At 35.3% G+C, this 18,648-nt stretch overlaps 1 protein-coding gene across 2 annotated transcripts in view; it reads right to left on the bottom strand.

The window, feature by feature from the left end:
- The window catches only part of Glra3 (glycine receptor alpha 3), a 152,721-nt gene that overhangs the window by 5,934 nt on the left and 128,139 nt on the right, over nt 1-18,648 (bottom strand). Inside the window, exons 8-9 of one of the 2 annotated variants that reach the window (XM_052162318.1) lie at nt 10,685-10,828; nt 8,435-8,479 (exon numbers count right to left, since the gene is read on the bottom strand). In XM_052162318.1, the coding sequence (XP_052018278.1) occupies nt 8,435-8,479; nt 10,685-10,828 (189 nt within the window). The remainder of the gene's footprint in view (nt 1-8,434; nt 8,480-10,684; nt 10,829-18,648) is intronic. The other variant, XM_052162319.1, reaches the window with a different exon arrangement.

The raw sequence follows: 18,648 nt of genomic DNA, 5'->3' as shown, positions 1-18,648 counted from the left end.
TATTATATGGGGAACTATCACAATTATCCAAATCTTTATGTGAAGTGAATACAAACAAGATGAGTTAAAAAAAAAAAGTGATACTTGGTATTCTCAGCTCTGATTAAGTGAGAGGAGGCAGGGGTGCTAGTTCTAATCATTTTCACTCTTAAAACAGTCTGTTTGGCCTTTGAAAAAACTAAATGAATCTTAGCAGGCCGGCTGCTATTTGTATTCAGTGAAGAATTCCTCCACCCACCTTCATGATCTGGGTAGAGTGAAACTTGTTGAGATTTTTACCATCATAAAGGAGGTAGATATGATGTTGCTGATGTTTCTGATATTTTCTCTTAACCACTGAGCCCTTGAGGACATGGGGATAAGTTCCCGAACAGAACACCAATAGCTTATGCTCTAAGATCAAGAATTGACAAATGGGACCTCATAAAATTACAAAGTTTCTGTAAGGCAAAGGACACTGTTAAAAGGACAAATCGGCAACCAACAAACTGGGAAAAGTTCTTCACCAACCCTTCACCAATCCAATAGAGGGCTATTATCCAATATATACAAAGAACTCAAGAAGTTAGACCCCAGGGAACCAAATAACCATATTAAAAATGGGGTAGAGATCTAAACAAAGAATTTTCACCTGAAGAAATTTGGATGGCTGAGAAGCAGCTTAAGAAATGCTCAACATCATTAGTCATTAGGGAAATGCAAATCAAAACAACCCTGAGATTTCACCTTATACCAGTCAGAATGGTTAAGGTCAAAAACTCAGGAGACAGCAGGTGTTAGCGAGGATGTGGAGAAAGAGGAACATTCCTCCACTGCTGGTGGGATTGCAAGATGGTGCAACCACTGTGGAAATCAGTCTGGGGGTCCCTCAGAAAACTGGACATGACACTTCCAGAGGACCCTCTCATGGGCATATACCCAGAGGATTCCCTGGCATGCAATAAGGACACATGCTCCACTATGTCCATAGCAGCCACATTTGTAATAGCCAGAAGCTGGAAAGAACCCAAATGTCCCTCAGTAGAGGAATGGATACAGAAAATGTGGTATATTTACACAATGAAATACTACTCAGCAATGAAAAACAATGAATTCATGAAATTTTTAGGCAAATGGTTGGAACTGGAAAATATCATCCTAAGTGAGGCAACGCAATCACAAAAGAATACATATGGAATGCAATCTCTGATAAGTGGATATTAATTAGCCTAGAAGCTCTGAATACCCAAGACACAATTAGCATATCAAATGATGCCCATGAAGAAGTAATGAGAGGGCCCTGATCCTGGAAAGGCTTGATCCAGCATTGTAGGTGATTGGAGAGAGAAAAAGGAGGGAGGTGGTTGGAGAAGGAGTGGAGAGAAGAGGGCTTATGGGACATATGGGGAGGGGAGAACCGGGAAAGGGGAAAGCTTTTAGAATGTAAACAAAGAATTTAGAAAATAAAAATAACATAAATAATAGTAATAATAATAATCATTGCTTTGAGAATTCTCAAGAATTTTGATAAAAATAGCCATCAAGACCAAAGCAAGCGGAAGAGTATTGATCCATATTTGTTCTGATATATATATATATATCATGGGTAATTTTAAAAGGAAATTTCAATCAATAGTTTCTTATAAGATGAACACTTTATATTAGGGAAATTGTTTATTCGGAAATATGTAAGAAAGTGACTTGGGTAATATCAATTAAATTCATATAAAGGCAGTTTATTTGACAGTTAGCCCCAAGTTGAATCTCCTCCTGAATTGCCAAATGTCCTCTAAACCTCATGACTATGTCCCTCTGAGACAGGAAAAATAATTTACTAGTGAGAAGTCATATCTTAGCAGATACCCTCCCAAGAGGTTTTCCACTATTTTTCTAGTATCATAAAAGTCAAGTGAATTACTGAAGTAACTTGCAATTTCTCCGAAAAACTCATCGTAAATAATAAAACAATGGTGAATCTGCCTTAGAAGGCTATCGTTATTAAGTTTTTGATTTAGAAGATGATACGACACATTATTTTATTATAAAATTCATTTGAGTTTTGAATAAATGAGACATAAAATTATCTAGTATTTTTGAATGTATTGATAGTCCTTATTCTAATCACCTCCCATACATTTTATTGAATATAAATCATTTTTAAATATCTTTAGCATATATTCTAATGAAATGCATATCACAAAAGCAAAAATTATATTAGTATTAGGTTTGAAGGCTCTGCATATATAAGCTAATATTTAATGATCATAAAGTTAAGGATGGCTATGACTTAAAAACACAGAGATTTTAGAGAATGAAGAGTAAACCAAATGGGCAAAAAACAAGCTTAGAAAAAAAATCACTGATCCAAAAAATGAAATAAAACTTTATTTATATTTATTCAGAGACAAATCCTTTTATTATTTTTTAAATGAGTTTCAAAGTAAGACAATGAAAAATTTTAAAATGCCACTTAGGTACTACATAATATATGTTTATAGCAAGACTTAAAAAAGCTTACAAAATTAGGAAGAGAGAAAAAATATTTTAGTAATTATGCATCAAATCAACAGTGACAGTTTGAATAGCCTTTTCCTTTTATTCGGAGCCTTGTACTGGACAACTCAACTAAATGTATATTGCAGATTGAAATGGCAGAGAGGGCCTGAACATCGCAGCATAGATGTGGGCATTCAGCAAAATTACCTCGTCTCTGTCATCACAATAATATATTATCATACATGTGATCTGAGAACAACCAGAATGAACTTTTTATCTCATTGCAGGTCTTTAAAACAACTAAAAATATAAATTTAGAATATGTAAATGACAAAAGCAAGAAAATTGCCACTGATTGATTGTAAAGCATGATGCACCTAAGACACCAGGATGTGTTGAAATTGTCAATTATAGTATGATACAGCGAGGTATAATAAGATATAGTAACATTACATATATAATTTTTGCCTTAATGTTTCTCTTATTAGATGCCTTTCAAACATTCTTTATACAGTTAAGGAATAGATAAGATCTATTGTTTAAGTAAGTTATACAAATTTATTGTAAAATGCGTAATTAACAGAGAAAGGCAATTGGGTTGATTTCCATTTAGTTGATTTTGAAATGTGTGGATTTAAAAAAAATGCTAGTAAATACAATAATTGCTTACTTTACTGGGGGAAGCTATCACTTATTAAAATAAGATAGTAGAAGAAAGATGGCAACATATACTTTTAAAATCAGTCTAAAAGGAGTAGTTTTTAGTGTGTCTGCAAATGTTTCTGTGTCATTTCAAAAATGAATCTTTTTTAATAAATATTTTTATTTTGTATATTCTTTGTTTACATTCCAAATGATTTCCCCTTTCCTGGATTCCCCCTCCCCATATGCCCCATAAACCTTCTTCTCTCCATCCATTCTCCAATGACCACCCTCCTTTTTTTCCTCTGTCTTTATATTCCCTTCCAATGCTAGATCAATCCTTTCCAGGATCAGGACCTTCTCCATACTTCTTCATGGGAGTCATTTGTTATACGATTTGTGCCTTGGGTATTCAGGGCTTCTGGGCTAATTAATATCCACCTATCAGAGATTGCATTCCATGTGTATTCTTTTGTGACTGGGTTACCTCACTGAGGATGATATTTTCCAGATCAAACCATTTGCCTAAAAATATTGTGAATTCATTGTTTCTAATTGCTGAGTAGTATTCCATTGTGTAAATATACCACATTTTCTGTATCCATTCCTCCTTTGAGGGGCATCTGGGTTCTTTCCAGCTTCTGGCTATTATAAATAAGGCTGCTATGAACATAATGGAGCATGTGTCTTTATTGCATGCCAGGGAATCCTTTGGGTATATGCCCAGGAGAGGTATAGCAGGGTCCTCTGGAAGTGTCATGTCCAGCTTTCTAAGGAACCGCCAGACTGATTTCCAAAGTGGTTGTACCATCTTACAGCCCCAACAGCAGTGGAGGAGTGTTCCTCTTTCTCCACATCCTCGCCAACACCTGCGGTCTCCTGAGTTTTTGACCTTAGCCATTCTGACTGGTGTAAGGTGAAATCTCAGGGTTGTTTTGATTTGCATTTCCCTAATGACTAATGATGTTGAGCATTTCTTAAGGTGCCTCTTGGCCATCCGAATTTCTTCAGGTGAAAATTCTTTGTTTAGATCTATACCCCATTTTTTAATAGGGTTATTTGGTTCCCTGGGGTCTAACTTCTTGAGTTCTTTGTATATATTGGATATTTTCCCTCTATCAGATGTAGGGTTGGTGAATATCCTTTCCCAATTTGATGGTTGCCATTTTGTCCTTTTGACAGTGTCCTTTGCTTTACAGAAACTTTGTAATTTTATGAGGTCCCATTTGTCAATTCTTGATCTTAGAGCTTAAGCTATTGGTGATCTGTTCAGGAACTTTTCCCCTGTGCCCATGTCCTCTACGGTCTTGGCCACAGCACTCAGTCTCCAGGAAGTGCAGGAGACCTGGTGTGCACCCAGAAGCAGACTGGGAGCACGCAGCTTGCTTAGGTTCCAGTCCTGAGCCCTCTGGCGGGAGCCCTCAAAAATTAATCTTAAGAAAGTACAAGTTTGAGGCCAGCCTGGACTACAGAGTGAGTTCCAGGACAGCCAGGGCTATATAGAGAAACCCTGTCTTGAAAAACAAAACAAAATAAATAAAAAAAAGTACAAGTATAGTCAATAGTTGAAATTCAAACATCAGTGTGAATTTCTTTGAACACTACTTGAAGGATCTTTGCAGTTATTATAGATGTCATCTGACTTGGCCACAAGAGAGGAGTATGTGCTTGATGGATGGACTTTGGTTCCAAAATAATTAGGGGTCAAAGAAAGTGATAAATTTTAAGATTTTTAAAGATGAATGTTTAGGACCTAGATGAATTATGAAAATGGAATATAGATATCTCAAGGGAAAAAGGAGAAGTCCAGAAAATGCTTTAAAAAATATATTCCTACTTGTGGTATAATATATTAAATTCTAACAATAAATAGTAATTATTTATCAAGAATTTGAGATTAGAATAGATAGCATAAGGGAAAACAACATGGTTACTTTAGTTAACTTTGAGATAGAGGCAATTATGACAAGCTTTAATTTCAAGTAAAAAGGAATGTCACTTTGTTTCTTTGTTTTCAATTGCTTTATCTACTAATTCTCTCTGTGTGTCTCTTTGTCTCTGTCTCTTTCATCTCTCTCTGTCTCTCTTGTGTCTGTCTCTGTCCCTCTATCTTTCTCTCTCTCTGTGTGTGTGGGGGGGTGGCATAGAATGGCACAGGAGTGGAGGGTAGAGAACAGCTTGGGAGACATAGTTGTCTCATCCTCACTTTGGTTCTGAGACTAGAACTCAGGTCAGGTCATCATCCATTTTCATATCAAGTACTCTCACCTACAAAATTATCTTGTTAGCTCTACATTACTTTATTGAATATGATTTTCCTGAATAGGTATTTAAACAGTATATACCATCATGGAGTAGTTTGCTTAACAAAAGTTCTAAATAGCTGTCTTCAGAAATAATCAAAATCTTACAATTTTGTTTTACTTGAGAAGATAAAAATTTAATGTTTCGTATAAGTGAGATTTTTGGAAAAATTTCTCAATGAATGATTGAGAAATTACTTTTAAAGGTATATATAAAAATTAAGTCATACCTATATAAACAATGTATTAAAGTCTAGAATATAGCATAAATAAATCTATAATGGAACATGTCATATGACTTTATGTATGTAACATATAGCATCAGTCATGAGATTTCATTTTTTCAAACAATACATTACACATAAAATTTGTATTTGTTTTAAGACTGTGGAGCTGACAAAACACAAAACAGAAAAATAATTTACACGTTAGTCATAAAAGTAATATTAAGCTATGTTAAAGCAAGACAACATATAGATTTACAATAAAAGTAATTTTAAGTTATTAAACAAAATTTCAAAATCCATTCAATTGTATCTGCATTTTATAGAAGACAACTGTTGGCCTAGCTAAACACCATCATTGGCCATAACTTCTTAAATATAATACTAGTTCATTTGTAATTCATTAGCATATGCAGATGATACTTAGGAAAACTGAAGCTCTAAAATATTGCGCACATGAATTTTCTCGTAGCAAAGCTTTGTGTCAATATTGTAATGCGTAGGAAGCTACATGAAATGCGCTGAAGCAGTCCCGTGTCACTCAAAGCTCTCAACAGATTAGCTCATGTTTGGTAATACTAGTGTATTTAGATCTTTCCATACTCGAGAATGAAAATGACTATCCAAAATATTTTCATATCATGCATACACCCACACACATTCAGCACTGGAGGAAGCATCTATGATGGCGCAGTGGGAGTCAGCACACAGCAGGTAATGGCAGTGTGGGGTGGGGAAATTTGCATATAAGAGCAAACTTTTATTCCTCCAAATAGACAAAGTATTCTTTTGTGCCTCTGCTAGAAAAGAAGCAAAATTCCAAAGATTACATATAAAATTCAAGTCAGTACTAAACTAAGCTATAAAAACATTTCTAAGCATTCCATCTGCACTCCTATAAGATCTCTCCTTGTGTGGAACTTTCTATAAGGAAGCAATTTTGTTTACTTTGGCTATCCTTCCAAATTAGCATATGGAGGAAAACTCATGTAATTTGGTGCTTATGCAAATAGAGACTGTATTAATTTGGTATTATTTTGATCATGTGGATTATAAGTCTTAGATTATTTGGAGCATTTCAAAGTAGAATATATAGTTTAAGAGGAAAAAGAATTTGGTAAGCTCAGATGGTTATTAGATTTTACATATGCTTATAGTATTTATTATATATTACTCTGCATATGTATAAGATTTTGTTTTTAAATCAGCATATTAGATTATTCAGATTTCAAGAAATTTAAAAATCTCTAATTGAATAGTTACAGTCAACAAATCCTATGACATTTTTCACAGATTGAAAACAAGAAATATTGGGACTAGGAAGTAAACTATAAAGTAGGCTACATGGTAAACTAGAGAAGTGATTATAGATTCTAGGTGAACTCAGTAAGTAGTTGTCTTAGTTATGGTTTCTATTTCTGTGATAAAACATCATGACCAAAGCAAGGCTTGGAGGAAAGAGTTTATTTGGCTTGTATTTCCACATCCTAGTCCATCACTCAAGAAAATCAGGACAGGCAATCTATCAGGGCAGGAACTGAGAAGCAGGAACTGATGCAGATCTAGGCTATAGGTGATGCTTACTGACTTGATCTCTTGACTTGCTCAGCCTGTGTTTTTACAGAACCCATACCACAAGCCCATGGATGGTACCACTCAAAATGGGTTGGGCCCTCCACTGTCAGTCACTAATCAGGAAAATGCCCTGTAGCAGGATCTTATGGAGGCGTTTCTCTGTTGAGGTTACCTACTTTCAGATCACTCAAGTTTGTGTCAAGATGACATAAAACTAGCCAGTAGAGTACTTTAAAGCACTTTACTGGGTAAAGATAGTATATGTGAAAGTTGAGATGGTAAAAGTGTCCCTTTAATGTTATTTCACTTGCTGGATTCTTAATATTCAAATCATCTTGGAAGCTACTTTAAAAATATAATTTACCCCTAAACTTTCAGTTTAGCAAACTGAACTGTTTGTATTATAATTTCACGGGCCAAATTCTTGGCTTTGGTACTTTTATAAATCACCTATGGACCAATATTCTAGATTTCCTTCCTAGAAACTTGCATATTATTTCCATTTATATATAATTATTTACAATTATACATAAAGATATTGGATATATATCTTTATCATATATTTATATTTATAAATTTAAAAAAGATACTTTTACTAAAACAAAATTGTCAATTTCCTATACATAATCATAATGAATAGATTCTAAAGATACTCAGACAGGACAAAGCATTTTGGATGTCATTTCCAGGTTGCTTGTATAGTTGTTCTTATAATTGTGTAAGAAGTAAATTTCCTATTCATTTCTTTACTTATTTGCTGCTTCAGTGTATATTTTAGTATTATTGATTAATTAATTAATTCATTTTTGAGACAGAGTCTGGTCTTACTTTCTAGCTCTGGCTGGTCTGGAACTTGCTGTGTACAACTAGGCTAGTTACAACTCACAGAGATCTGCATGCCTCTGTCTTCCTAGTGCTGGGATTGAAGATGTGTTCTACCATACCCATATCTCATTTCTTTTGAATATATGCTTAAGATCACTTTGACTAGTTAAATAACTCAGTGAAAATAAATGTATCATAACTTAGCCGTTTGTTGAGCAAGGAAAGACAAGAGTATAGCTCGTAGAAAAGTCGAAGGGAAATGCTGTTTGTTTAGCTTTATGTCTGTAAGCAGCTGTGTTTCCCCACCAAACACTGCCTCAGAGCAGAATATGCTGTCTGCTTTTTATAGATGATCACATTCCTCTATTTAGAGTTTAAAAAGACATTTACCGTGTCTGAGAAACGGTAAAACTTCTCCAGTGCAAAAGCTTCTGTCTGTGGGAAGGTAAAGTGGACCAAGAGGGATTGAGAAACCAGAGAATCAAGTCATGTATAATCACACAGTTGATTTTAATCACATACACCTTTTTATCATAATGTATGAATTCATTGATGTTCACAGATGCAAAGTATCCATCCAAAAGTATTGAATCAAAATAAGTGTCTTTGTTCTGTGTTAAATATTAATAACCCTTAATCACATAAGCTTCCTGAATATTTCAAATTGTGATGAGAGAATGACAAAACATTATCATTTCTAACTTTCCCCAGAATACCAGTCACTGAAAATATCAATCTTTGCATCTTTGCTGTGAGTCAAAGAGTAACATTAAATACATCAAATATTTTACCTTGTACCTACATGTGATAAAATTGAGTAGAGAGGCATCTCAGGCAAAAAACAATATTGAAATGAGGTGCCAAAATTTAATATCAAATCTGTGGACTCTTTCATTATTCAGTGAAGTTTAGTGTTAAGTTTGTATGAGCTAGCAGTCTTCCTATTAGACAGCATATAGGTAGCATTCACTTTAAGCATGCTATAGTAGGTAAGGAAGAAAAAAGTAAGAAAGGGAAAATAAAAGTGTAAAATGGAATAGTCATAATGATGAGTATTGCCCCAGTTTTAACCACAACAGCAAAAGTCTCAGGAAAATTGGCTCAGTCACTAACAGGAAGAAATGCCAGGTGTACCAGCCCGGTTAAGGCTTGGTTCTGTAACAGTGTTTCAGTTTATGCTAAGAATCAGCAGAGAAGGGGCAGCAAAAGTTGGCTGCCTCAGATGTGGTGATGAAAAAGGGAGGGAAGGAGAGAGGGGTTTGGGAGAAAAGGAGGAAGAGTGGAGGAAGGGAAAGAGGTGGTAAAGGAAGAGGAGGTGAGGAGACAGACAGGAAGAGGAGAAGTAGGATGCAGAAGGGAAAAGTGGGGGAGGAGCAGGGAGAAAAAGAGGAACAGGAGGACTCAAGTGACCCAAGTCCAGGGGCAGGGGAAGGGCAATACGAGGGTTAAACTCCTCACCACAGTCCATTTCAACATATGAATGGTAAGGATTTTTCATGCAAATTTATCAAGTGGAAAATTGAAGATTGCTTTAAGTCCAATATAATATCATCTCAGTGCTAATGCTCTTTTCCTGAAGCTGCTTGCAGATGCTTATTGGGTCTGTGCTAGGTTTTTGGAAGTCAGTCACCTTAGAATTCATAAAGTCCAGTTAATTATAACTGGACTTTAGCTGATAGATCAAAGTCTTTTGCTTTAAAATATTTAGTAAATATAAGTATTAGATAATTTAAATAACTTCAAAAACCATTAAACATCATAATGTATAAGCTAGACCATAGTCCTTAAGATTTACATTTTGTCTAAATATCTCAGTATATAGGACTATGGCAATAGTTTTATATGAATCTGACAGTGTTGTGTTGAACAAATGATTTTAAGTTGTCAGTTGGCACATTTGCATTGGAATAAGTAAACCAAGGATCTACTGTTGAAAGTCTCCGTTATTATAAAGCAAAGAATGTTATTTGAAATCATGTGTCCATAAAGGAAGATGCCTTAAGAGGATTCAAAAGAGAGGAAAAAAATTCTGTGCAATGAAATTATGCTAGCACATTACTTCCACAACTTTCTATCATCTCCTAATGCAGCTCCAAATGAACTTTAATCTGGGTCCATCTTCGATCAGATATGAGCAAGGCAGAGTTAGCCCTTAGTTGTGTTTACCAGAGTTTCATAGCATAAAAGTTAAATATAAAGATGTGAATAAAAAGATTTAATTGCATGTTATCATGATATCAATACTTCCATGATATTATATGGAAACTAATTAGCTTAGAAAAGGGTACAATTTTCACAGTTAACTTTGATGTCTGTGTTAAGTAATGCTATCAGGAATAATCTAGCACGACAAGTATGAGATGGAATATTTGTCAACTTATGAATAAAATGCTGTTCATAGAAATATACTAATGACCTCGATAAAGCAGGTCATGTCATCATATATGCTGCTTAAGTATAACTGAATACCGCGATTTCTCCCTGAACTCATCCTAACACTTTTTTTTTTGACTGAACAAAACTGAGAGGTTATTACTTCATTTAGTCCCTAGCCCAAATTTCCCTCCAATATGTTTGCAGAACAAATCCTTTTGCACTGCAAATTGATATCCCACTGAACCCAGTAAAATGATCACGTACCTTATTCTTTCTCTTTCTCCGGAACCTCAGCAGCTCTTTGTGTTGCCTCGAGACAAAGTTCACGGCTGCATACTCCAGAAGCGCTGAGAACACAAAGAGGAGGCACACTGCCATCCAAATGTCAATAGCCTTGACATAGGACACCTAGTCAGGGGAGGGACAAAAAGAGCAAGAAAACTGGCTTTTATTGCTACTGCCTTTAAAAACAACATTGTTATTTTCTGATTCTCAATATAAATTATAGATCAGATAGAAAAAAAGGAAAATTGATTTAATAAGAATTTCCAAGATACCATTTTTTTTTACAAATTTATAGATTAGCCATAATTGTAGAAATTGAATATATTTTGTTATTATTTTCAAGTTAGGCATTAACTCAAATGCAAGAATAGAAGAAAGATGAAATATTCTATATTTGAAATTTTATTAAGGGGATACAAATAGGAAAGAAGACAAGTCATCTTTAGTTGCAGACAATTTTATGTTTTATGAATAAAGAACTCTAAAACTCTAGCAGAAAACACTTGCAGCTGATACTTGTTACATAGCAACGTCCTGGCAATGCTTCACATCCACTATGCACTGTGTGTTATCACAATGATGTGTTATCTTTTTTTGTTTGTTTGTTTGTTTGTTTTTGGTTTTTTGTTTTTTTTAGAGACAGGGTTTCTCTGTGTAGCCCTGGCTATCCTGGAACTCATTCTGTAGACCAGGCTGGCCTCGAACTCAGAAATCTGCCTCCCTCCGCCTCCCAAGTGCTGGGATTAAAGGCGTGTGCCACCACCGCCTGGCGTGATGTGTTATCTTAAAGCGATGAATGTGTATCAATTGACTATAGAGAAAAATCTTTCAGTTTTCTGTATTTTAAAATGTACTAATTTCCCCCTGAGTATAATGTTCTGAAATAATGGCAATATAAGAGAACCCTGGGTTTTATCCCTAGCACCAGCCTCCCAAGATTTATTCTAAATTTTTACAAGGTAGATTTAACATTCATAATTTTCTTTGATCTGATCTAATTTGATTATTATCTACATTTTAGTTAATATCCTATTATCTAAATTTGTTATTATCATATTTATTTATTTATTTATTTTTATTAGTGAGACTTATATTTCGAGGAATTTTCTAATTGTAGCACGTTAATGCTATGCTTCATTTTGAGGCTCACAATATTCCTTTATTTTTGACAAGTGTCCTTCTTTGTTTTACCACTTACAATTTTAATGACATAAGAGGCTTAAATTTTAGTGTGTTCTTTTTCGTTTCCTGTCTTTAAGTCATCCCTTTTCTAAGGTATCATTCTTTTTATATTTTGATACTTATTTTTATTATTTTTAAATCTCTCTCTCCATCTTCCTCCCTCCCTCTCCCCCCATGTCTCCCCCCCCATGTGTCTACGCGGTTCTGAGTGTGGGTGCACCTAAGGAGGTCAGTGGCCTCAACTGCCTCTATACTGGAGTTACATGTGACTGTGAGCTGTCTGAGGTATGCTAGGAATCAAAATCTCATCCTGTAAGAGTAGACTGTGCCCTTAAACAGTGGACATCTCTGCATTCTATACACCATAATTCTTAATAAAAGGTGTCTTACAGAAATGAAGGTCAGAGTGTAGACATATTGAATATTGAACTTCACAACAAAATGCTCATATCACATACTAATATGATTGACCTGAGTCACTTTTTTACTTTTTTTTAAATTGACAAAGCTAGGAATCTCTCTCTCTCTCTCTCTCTCTCTCTCTCTCTCTCTCTCTCTCACTCACACACACACACACACACACAGAGACACACACACACATCTTCTATCACCTATCTAGCTAGCTAATTACCTACCTTTTATCTATAAATCCATCTATCCATCCATCCATCCATCCATCCATCCATCCATCCATCCATCCATCAATCCATTCAACTTAAATACAGGGTAGTATCTCTGATTCTATTTTAATATCTTTGGGTTTGTTTACCATTTGTTTTTAGGTATTGTGTAAATTTGGTTTTGTTGTGGAATATCTTGGTTTCTCCATCTATATTCTTTTCTTTTTCTATTTTTCTTTTCATTTATTTGCTTTATTTACATTTCAAATGTTATCCTCGTTCTCATTTCCCCTCTGAAACGCCCCATCCTATGCCCGCTTACCCTGCTCACCATCTCCCTTCCCTGTTTCCTGACCTGGCATTCCCCTACACTGGAGCATTGAGCCTTTACAAGACCAAGGGCCTCTCCTCTCATTGATGTCTGAAAAAGCCATCCTTTGCTACATATGTGGCTGGAGCCATGGGTCCCTCCACACTTTGGTTGGTTGTTTAGTCCCTGGGCATTTTCTATGCCACCCCAATCTGCTGTAAACCACCTCAGCCTGTGCTGTCTTGGAACCATGTCACCTATTCCAAACCATATTCCTTTACCATTTTCCATTGTCTCTAGCAGACTGGCTTCATCTAGTCTCTAGGATACTAATTGCCCTCACAGAAGATCCCACAAGCCTTGCATTCTCCTTATGAAAAGGCCTTAAAGGGCTTAGGGTTTCTCAGAACTGGAGTTGCAAATGATTGTACAATGTCATGAGGGTGCTGAGTAACGAATCCAGGTCCTCTGACTGAGCAGCAAGAACTTCGAAGCCAAGTCTCCAGTCTCTCAGTGATTATTTTTTCAGGCTAATCTAACTGCATTGCCTTCAAGTAAAACTCAACATTTTCTCATCATGAATTTAAAGTCTTGAATCTCTCAGAGGGCACATAAAACTCTTTGTTTTCAGACTCTATCTTACATCTCCTGTTTTTACTATTTTCATGCAATACTTATTACATATTAATGGTTTAACCAAGTTCTATTTTTTGTATGTTACAGAAATAGAGATGATTAATGCAGCAGCCTATATTGCCACTATTAAGTAAGGGATACCAAAAAAAAAAAAAAAACAAAAACAAAAAAAAACGAACAAACAAAAAAAAACAACCAAACCCAAAAAACAAAAAACAAAACAAAAACTATGGAAGGATTAAGACAAGAGAACTCTTAAAAAGAATATATGGAAGAATGGAAGAATGACCAGGCAAAGGAAACTGTACTCAATAAGGACCCCTCTGAGGAAGTGTTGAATACTGGCATTTGCCATTTGCTTACGTGCTATGTTCTAGCTTCGATTTCTTCCTTTGAATTGTTGGAAACTTAAAGCAATAACAAGCCCCTTCCTGTCTTAGCAGCTTTTATCTGATCTTTAGCTTTGTCTGGAGTATTCCTTTGAGTTAATCCTGTTTGACCTTACAATGTCAGCATAAGCTACTCTCTCAGGAAATCTTTTTCTAAATGTTCATAACAGAACAGCTCTTCACAATGCCTTCCTCTATATGTTACAGAAGCAGAGACAAAGCTCCTTATTTTAGAAATGGTATTGAAGCCTACTGAAATGCCTGTATAAAATCATAGACCTACCAAATTGCAAAGGTAAGATTTCAATATAATTAATGTACTTTATTTACCTCACTTTTAGACTAATTACATCATCACTACAAATTATAAAAATATTTTAAAGTGGAATTCATTTTGTCTCATAAACTGTCATCTTTAATCTTCTCCTAAAAGTTAAAAGTCAAAGGTCATCTATGTTTGTTTGCTTTGATCTTAAGCACAGACCATTCCCTCTTTACCGCCTGTGAAAAAGGAGACAGGGTAAAGGTATTTAGAAAAGAAAGACAAGATGCCTTTAGACCAGGAGAAGAAAAACTGTTAAAATCAGAGAAACATTTTATTCTTCAAAATAAAGTCTTCCTGATTATAGAAAATATAACAAGGTTTTTGATCTACCCCCGATCTAGAAGACCATTGTCTGCTGAATTTATATTAATCTTAGGCGAGTATTGCTAAATTTATAACTTATGTTCAGTATCCAGAGCCAAGTTCCTCTAAGCCTGGTTCAAAACAAACCAATATAAACAAACAAAAAGCCTAAAACAAACAAACAATCAAGCCAAACAAGCCAAACAAACCAAAACAAACATACAACTAACTAAAACAAAAAGACAAGCTTATAGTTCATTCAAAAAGTAAGTTTATGGTCAGTCTGCAGCAAAGAAGTGTCACTGGAGTATTTTGTCATAAATGACACACTTATTTTACCAGTTCCCCATCCCAAGACTGAGGGAAAATTGCAGAAGAGGCGCCCAAGAGATTTTAAGATCCAAAGGCTTAAGAACCAGAAACAAACTGTTTCCTGGACATGATAGAGCCACTGCACTTATGAACTCATAACTGTGGTTGCCTGCATAAAATCAAGCCAATTTTGGTATTTTTGTGTGCTGAGGGTATGATTCATGAACCACTACCCAAACCATGGCACTATGAACAGTTGATAATTTACAGGGAGGTAAATTATCAGTTTTCAATAAATTGATGGTTACTCATATATTGATGACATCCTGTGAATGGTCCCACACCCAAGAGTATGTGGGCAACCCAAACTGGACTCAGTGGACTGTCTGGAAAAAATAGGCATAAAAACTATTTTCTACTCCCAGCATTCTTTAGTTGGCTGTAGTCTTTTGTGAAGGGTTAAAGACCTTGAAAGAAAGCAAGGAAGGATATATGGGAGGGCTTGAAGAAAGGAAAGGGAACAGAGATGTGTGAAGAAAAGGAGTATGGGGAAATAATGGGATTATACTATAATTGAAAAAAATTAAAAGGAAAAAATAGAGAAAAATAGTCATAAAATTGGATGTCACAGAGAGATGGGGGTACTTGTAAGAGTAGTTAAGGCAATGACGGAAGCAGTGAACTTGATCAAAGTATATTGTATAACATTTTCAATGAGTTAATAAAGTCATTTTTAAAAGTTTATATGTTTTGTAGACTTATGCTTATATTTCAAAAATAATGTATATCTCTTATTTGCTTAATGTTATAATTAGAAAATAGAGCAAACATATTACAAATAAGGTAAAAACATATATGGCTGAATTTTGTCATTTTTGATGAGTTGGGGAGAGGTCATATTTGGGGAGCTTGCCTAAGTTCAAAATTCTCTGTTTTTCATTTTAAAATATAAAATAATGGAATTTGGCTTAATGATATTCCCCATATGAAACTATATAATTAATAGACAATATCAAAGTCTCAGTGGCTTGAAATACCATGTGACATGTCCACATTTGTTGAAATGTAATGTGCTGTCATGGTAATTCTTTCCTGTGACACAGTGGTAGAGGAAATGCAGAACACTGTGGTTGTCAATTGGGTGATTAATGGGACAGACTTAATGGGGCATGGGTCATTTTGGTTAAAGTTTAGCAACCAGAACTATTCTAGGTTGGCCTCAACTTAGAACAAAGCAAAACCAAAATTGCCAAGTTTCTCATGTACCAGGAGGGGGAAACCTGGAGGGTTTCACACAGAGAGAGGGATTTTTACTTTTTATTCTAAAACAATTCAAGAATCCCCACTAGTTTAGAAGTTATTATATTTTGAATTGTATAAGAGAAGCTTCACTGAAGAGTCTGAGATATGGTGGCAGTAAGTGTGTGTGTTTGTGTGTGTGTGTGTGTTTGTGTGTGTGTGTCTGCAATGTAATCAAGATTTCTATAGCCACACTGCCAAGTAAACATAGTAAGTCAGTAGTAAGAAATGACAAACATGTGTATGTGGGTTTTCTGTTGTTTTTGTTGCTATTGAAGACCACTTTTACTCCATAGTGATCTGATAGGAGGCATGGGATTATTTCGATCTTCTTATATTTGTTGAGGTCTGTCTTGTGACCAATTATATGGTCGATTTTGGAGAAGGTACCATGAGGTGCTGAGAAAAAGGTATATTCTTTTGATTCCCCAGCATGCAATAAGGACACATGCTCAACTATGTTTATAGCAGCCTTATTTATAAATCATTTGGAATGTAAACAAAGAATATAGAAAATAAAAATATAATAGCTAGAAGCTGGAAAGAACCCAGATATCCCTCAATGGAGGAATGGATACAGAAAATGTGGTATATATACACAATGGAGTACTATTCAGCAATTAAAAGCAATGAATTCATGAATTTTTTAGGCAAATGGTTGGAACTGGAAAATATCATCCTGATTGAGGTAACGCAATCACAAAAGAATACACATGGAATGCAATCATTGATAAGTGGATATTAATTAGCCCTGAAGTTCTGAATACTGAAGATACAATTAGCATATTAAATGATTCCCATGGAGAAGGAAGAAGTGGGCCTTGATCCTGGATAGACTTGATCCAGCATTGTAGGGGAGTACCAGGATAGAGAAAAAGGAGGGGGAAAGAGAGAATGAATGGAGAGAAGAGGACTTATGGGACATATGGGGAGGGGGGAACTGGGAAATGGGAAAGCTTTTGGAATGTAAACAAAAAAGATAGAGAATATATATATAAAGAAATAACAAACACCAGGGTCAAAGCAGTGCTGCCACAGAGTGCATCTTTATCTAAGGAGCACAGTTGTCTGGAGACAGAGAATAAAGGAAGAAAGGCTGCAAGCTATTCCACCCATGAAATGACTTTGAGACATGTGTTTTAAAAAAGCAGAGAGAGAATATATAGAAGAAGAATATAAGGAGGAAAGGACAGGAGAGAAGGAGAGAGAAAGGGGAAAGAAGAGACAGAGGGAGAGAAAAAATAATGTGCTTCTAATCCTAGAAGGCACCCAATCACTTTGCTAACTCATTCAACCCTTTTCCAGTTGATCATTCATTTATAGATTTAGTCCTGAAATCATGTACTCACTCACTGATCACAAGTGATAGATAGATTGTATCTATTCCTATACAATAGTTCAAAAGTCCATACTCCTGTTCAAGAGTTCAATATGACCACTCAAGAGGAGTGTTTTCAATTTTGTTGACTGACAAGCACATTATGGGATCTATATTGTGTGTGTGGAAACATGTACTAAGATTAAGGACCTTTCAAGACACATTCCATTACTGTAATTTACTGTAATCTATTAAGCATTATCATAAGGCCAGTAAATTCCAATGCTGCAGTTCATAGATACAATGTGTTAATAGATGAAGATATGCTGGATGTGTCTTAATAATTACTATCCAGACTAGTGTGCATCAGTTATTTCCACAAATAAAAATTTAGGTGCATTTAAAAGCTTAAATTTGAGAATAGGAAACTTGCCTGGTAGTGGTGGCAGATGCCTTTAATCTTACCACTCAGTGGGCAGAGGCAGACAGATCTCTGAGTTTGAGGCCAGCCTGCTCTACAGAGTAAGTAGCAGGACAGACAGGGCTACACAGAGAAGCCCTGTCTTGAAAAAAATAAAACAAATAAATAAACAAACAAAATTGGACTAAAGCAGAACCCAGCCTAAGCCTCACGAACCTCATAAACACATATCTATAAGGCATATTTCCACAGTACATTTAAGAGTGATTGTTTTGTCAATTTTCTTCAATCTAAATTTGATTTTCTAATCAAGAAAAACATATTGCAGAACATTGCAGTGTATGCCTTTGGGTAAGGTAATTTGTTCTTCCTCTAATGGCAATCCATCTTGGTAGATTTCCCCAGTTTCAGAAATGTCAAGTGAACGGAGATGGGAATGTTTGACTGTAGAACAAGCAAGTAGCTCAGACACACAGACAAATGTGTTTCCCAAAACATGCTGGAGAGTTGTGCGTTGCTTTGTTTGCTGGGGTTTTTATTTCTGATCTCTATGAATATTGTTTCTTACTTCTTTTGATTATTTACCAGGATGCATAAAAGTTTACATTTGGTAAAATTTTAAGGGAAATATTGCTTTGAAGTGCATCTGAGTTTCATCTAAGCTCAGGGATAAAGTAATTACAAGAAAGAAAAAGAGTTTTTTTTTAACATTTACATGAAAAGGTAAAATAAATCTAGACCTCACTAGAGATGTTTCTTGGGAAGGTGCCATTAAACTTCCTGGCATGCATAATATAACTCTTGACCTATTCGCTTGAAGTGAAATTA

This window comes from Apodemus sylvaticus, chromosome 18 (genome assembly GCF_947179515.1).
Source record: "Apodemus sylvaticus chromosome 18, mApoSyl1.1, whole genome shotgun sequence".
NCBI classification, from domain to species: domain Eukaryota; kingdom Metazoa; phylum Chordata; class Mammalia; order Rodentia; family Muridae; genus Apodemus; species Apodemus sylvaticus.
Note: the sequence above shows the minus strand (reverse complement) of the source record. Positions and strands in the feature narration are given on the sequence as shown.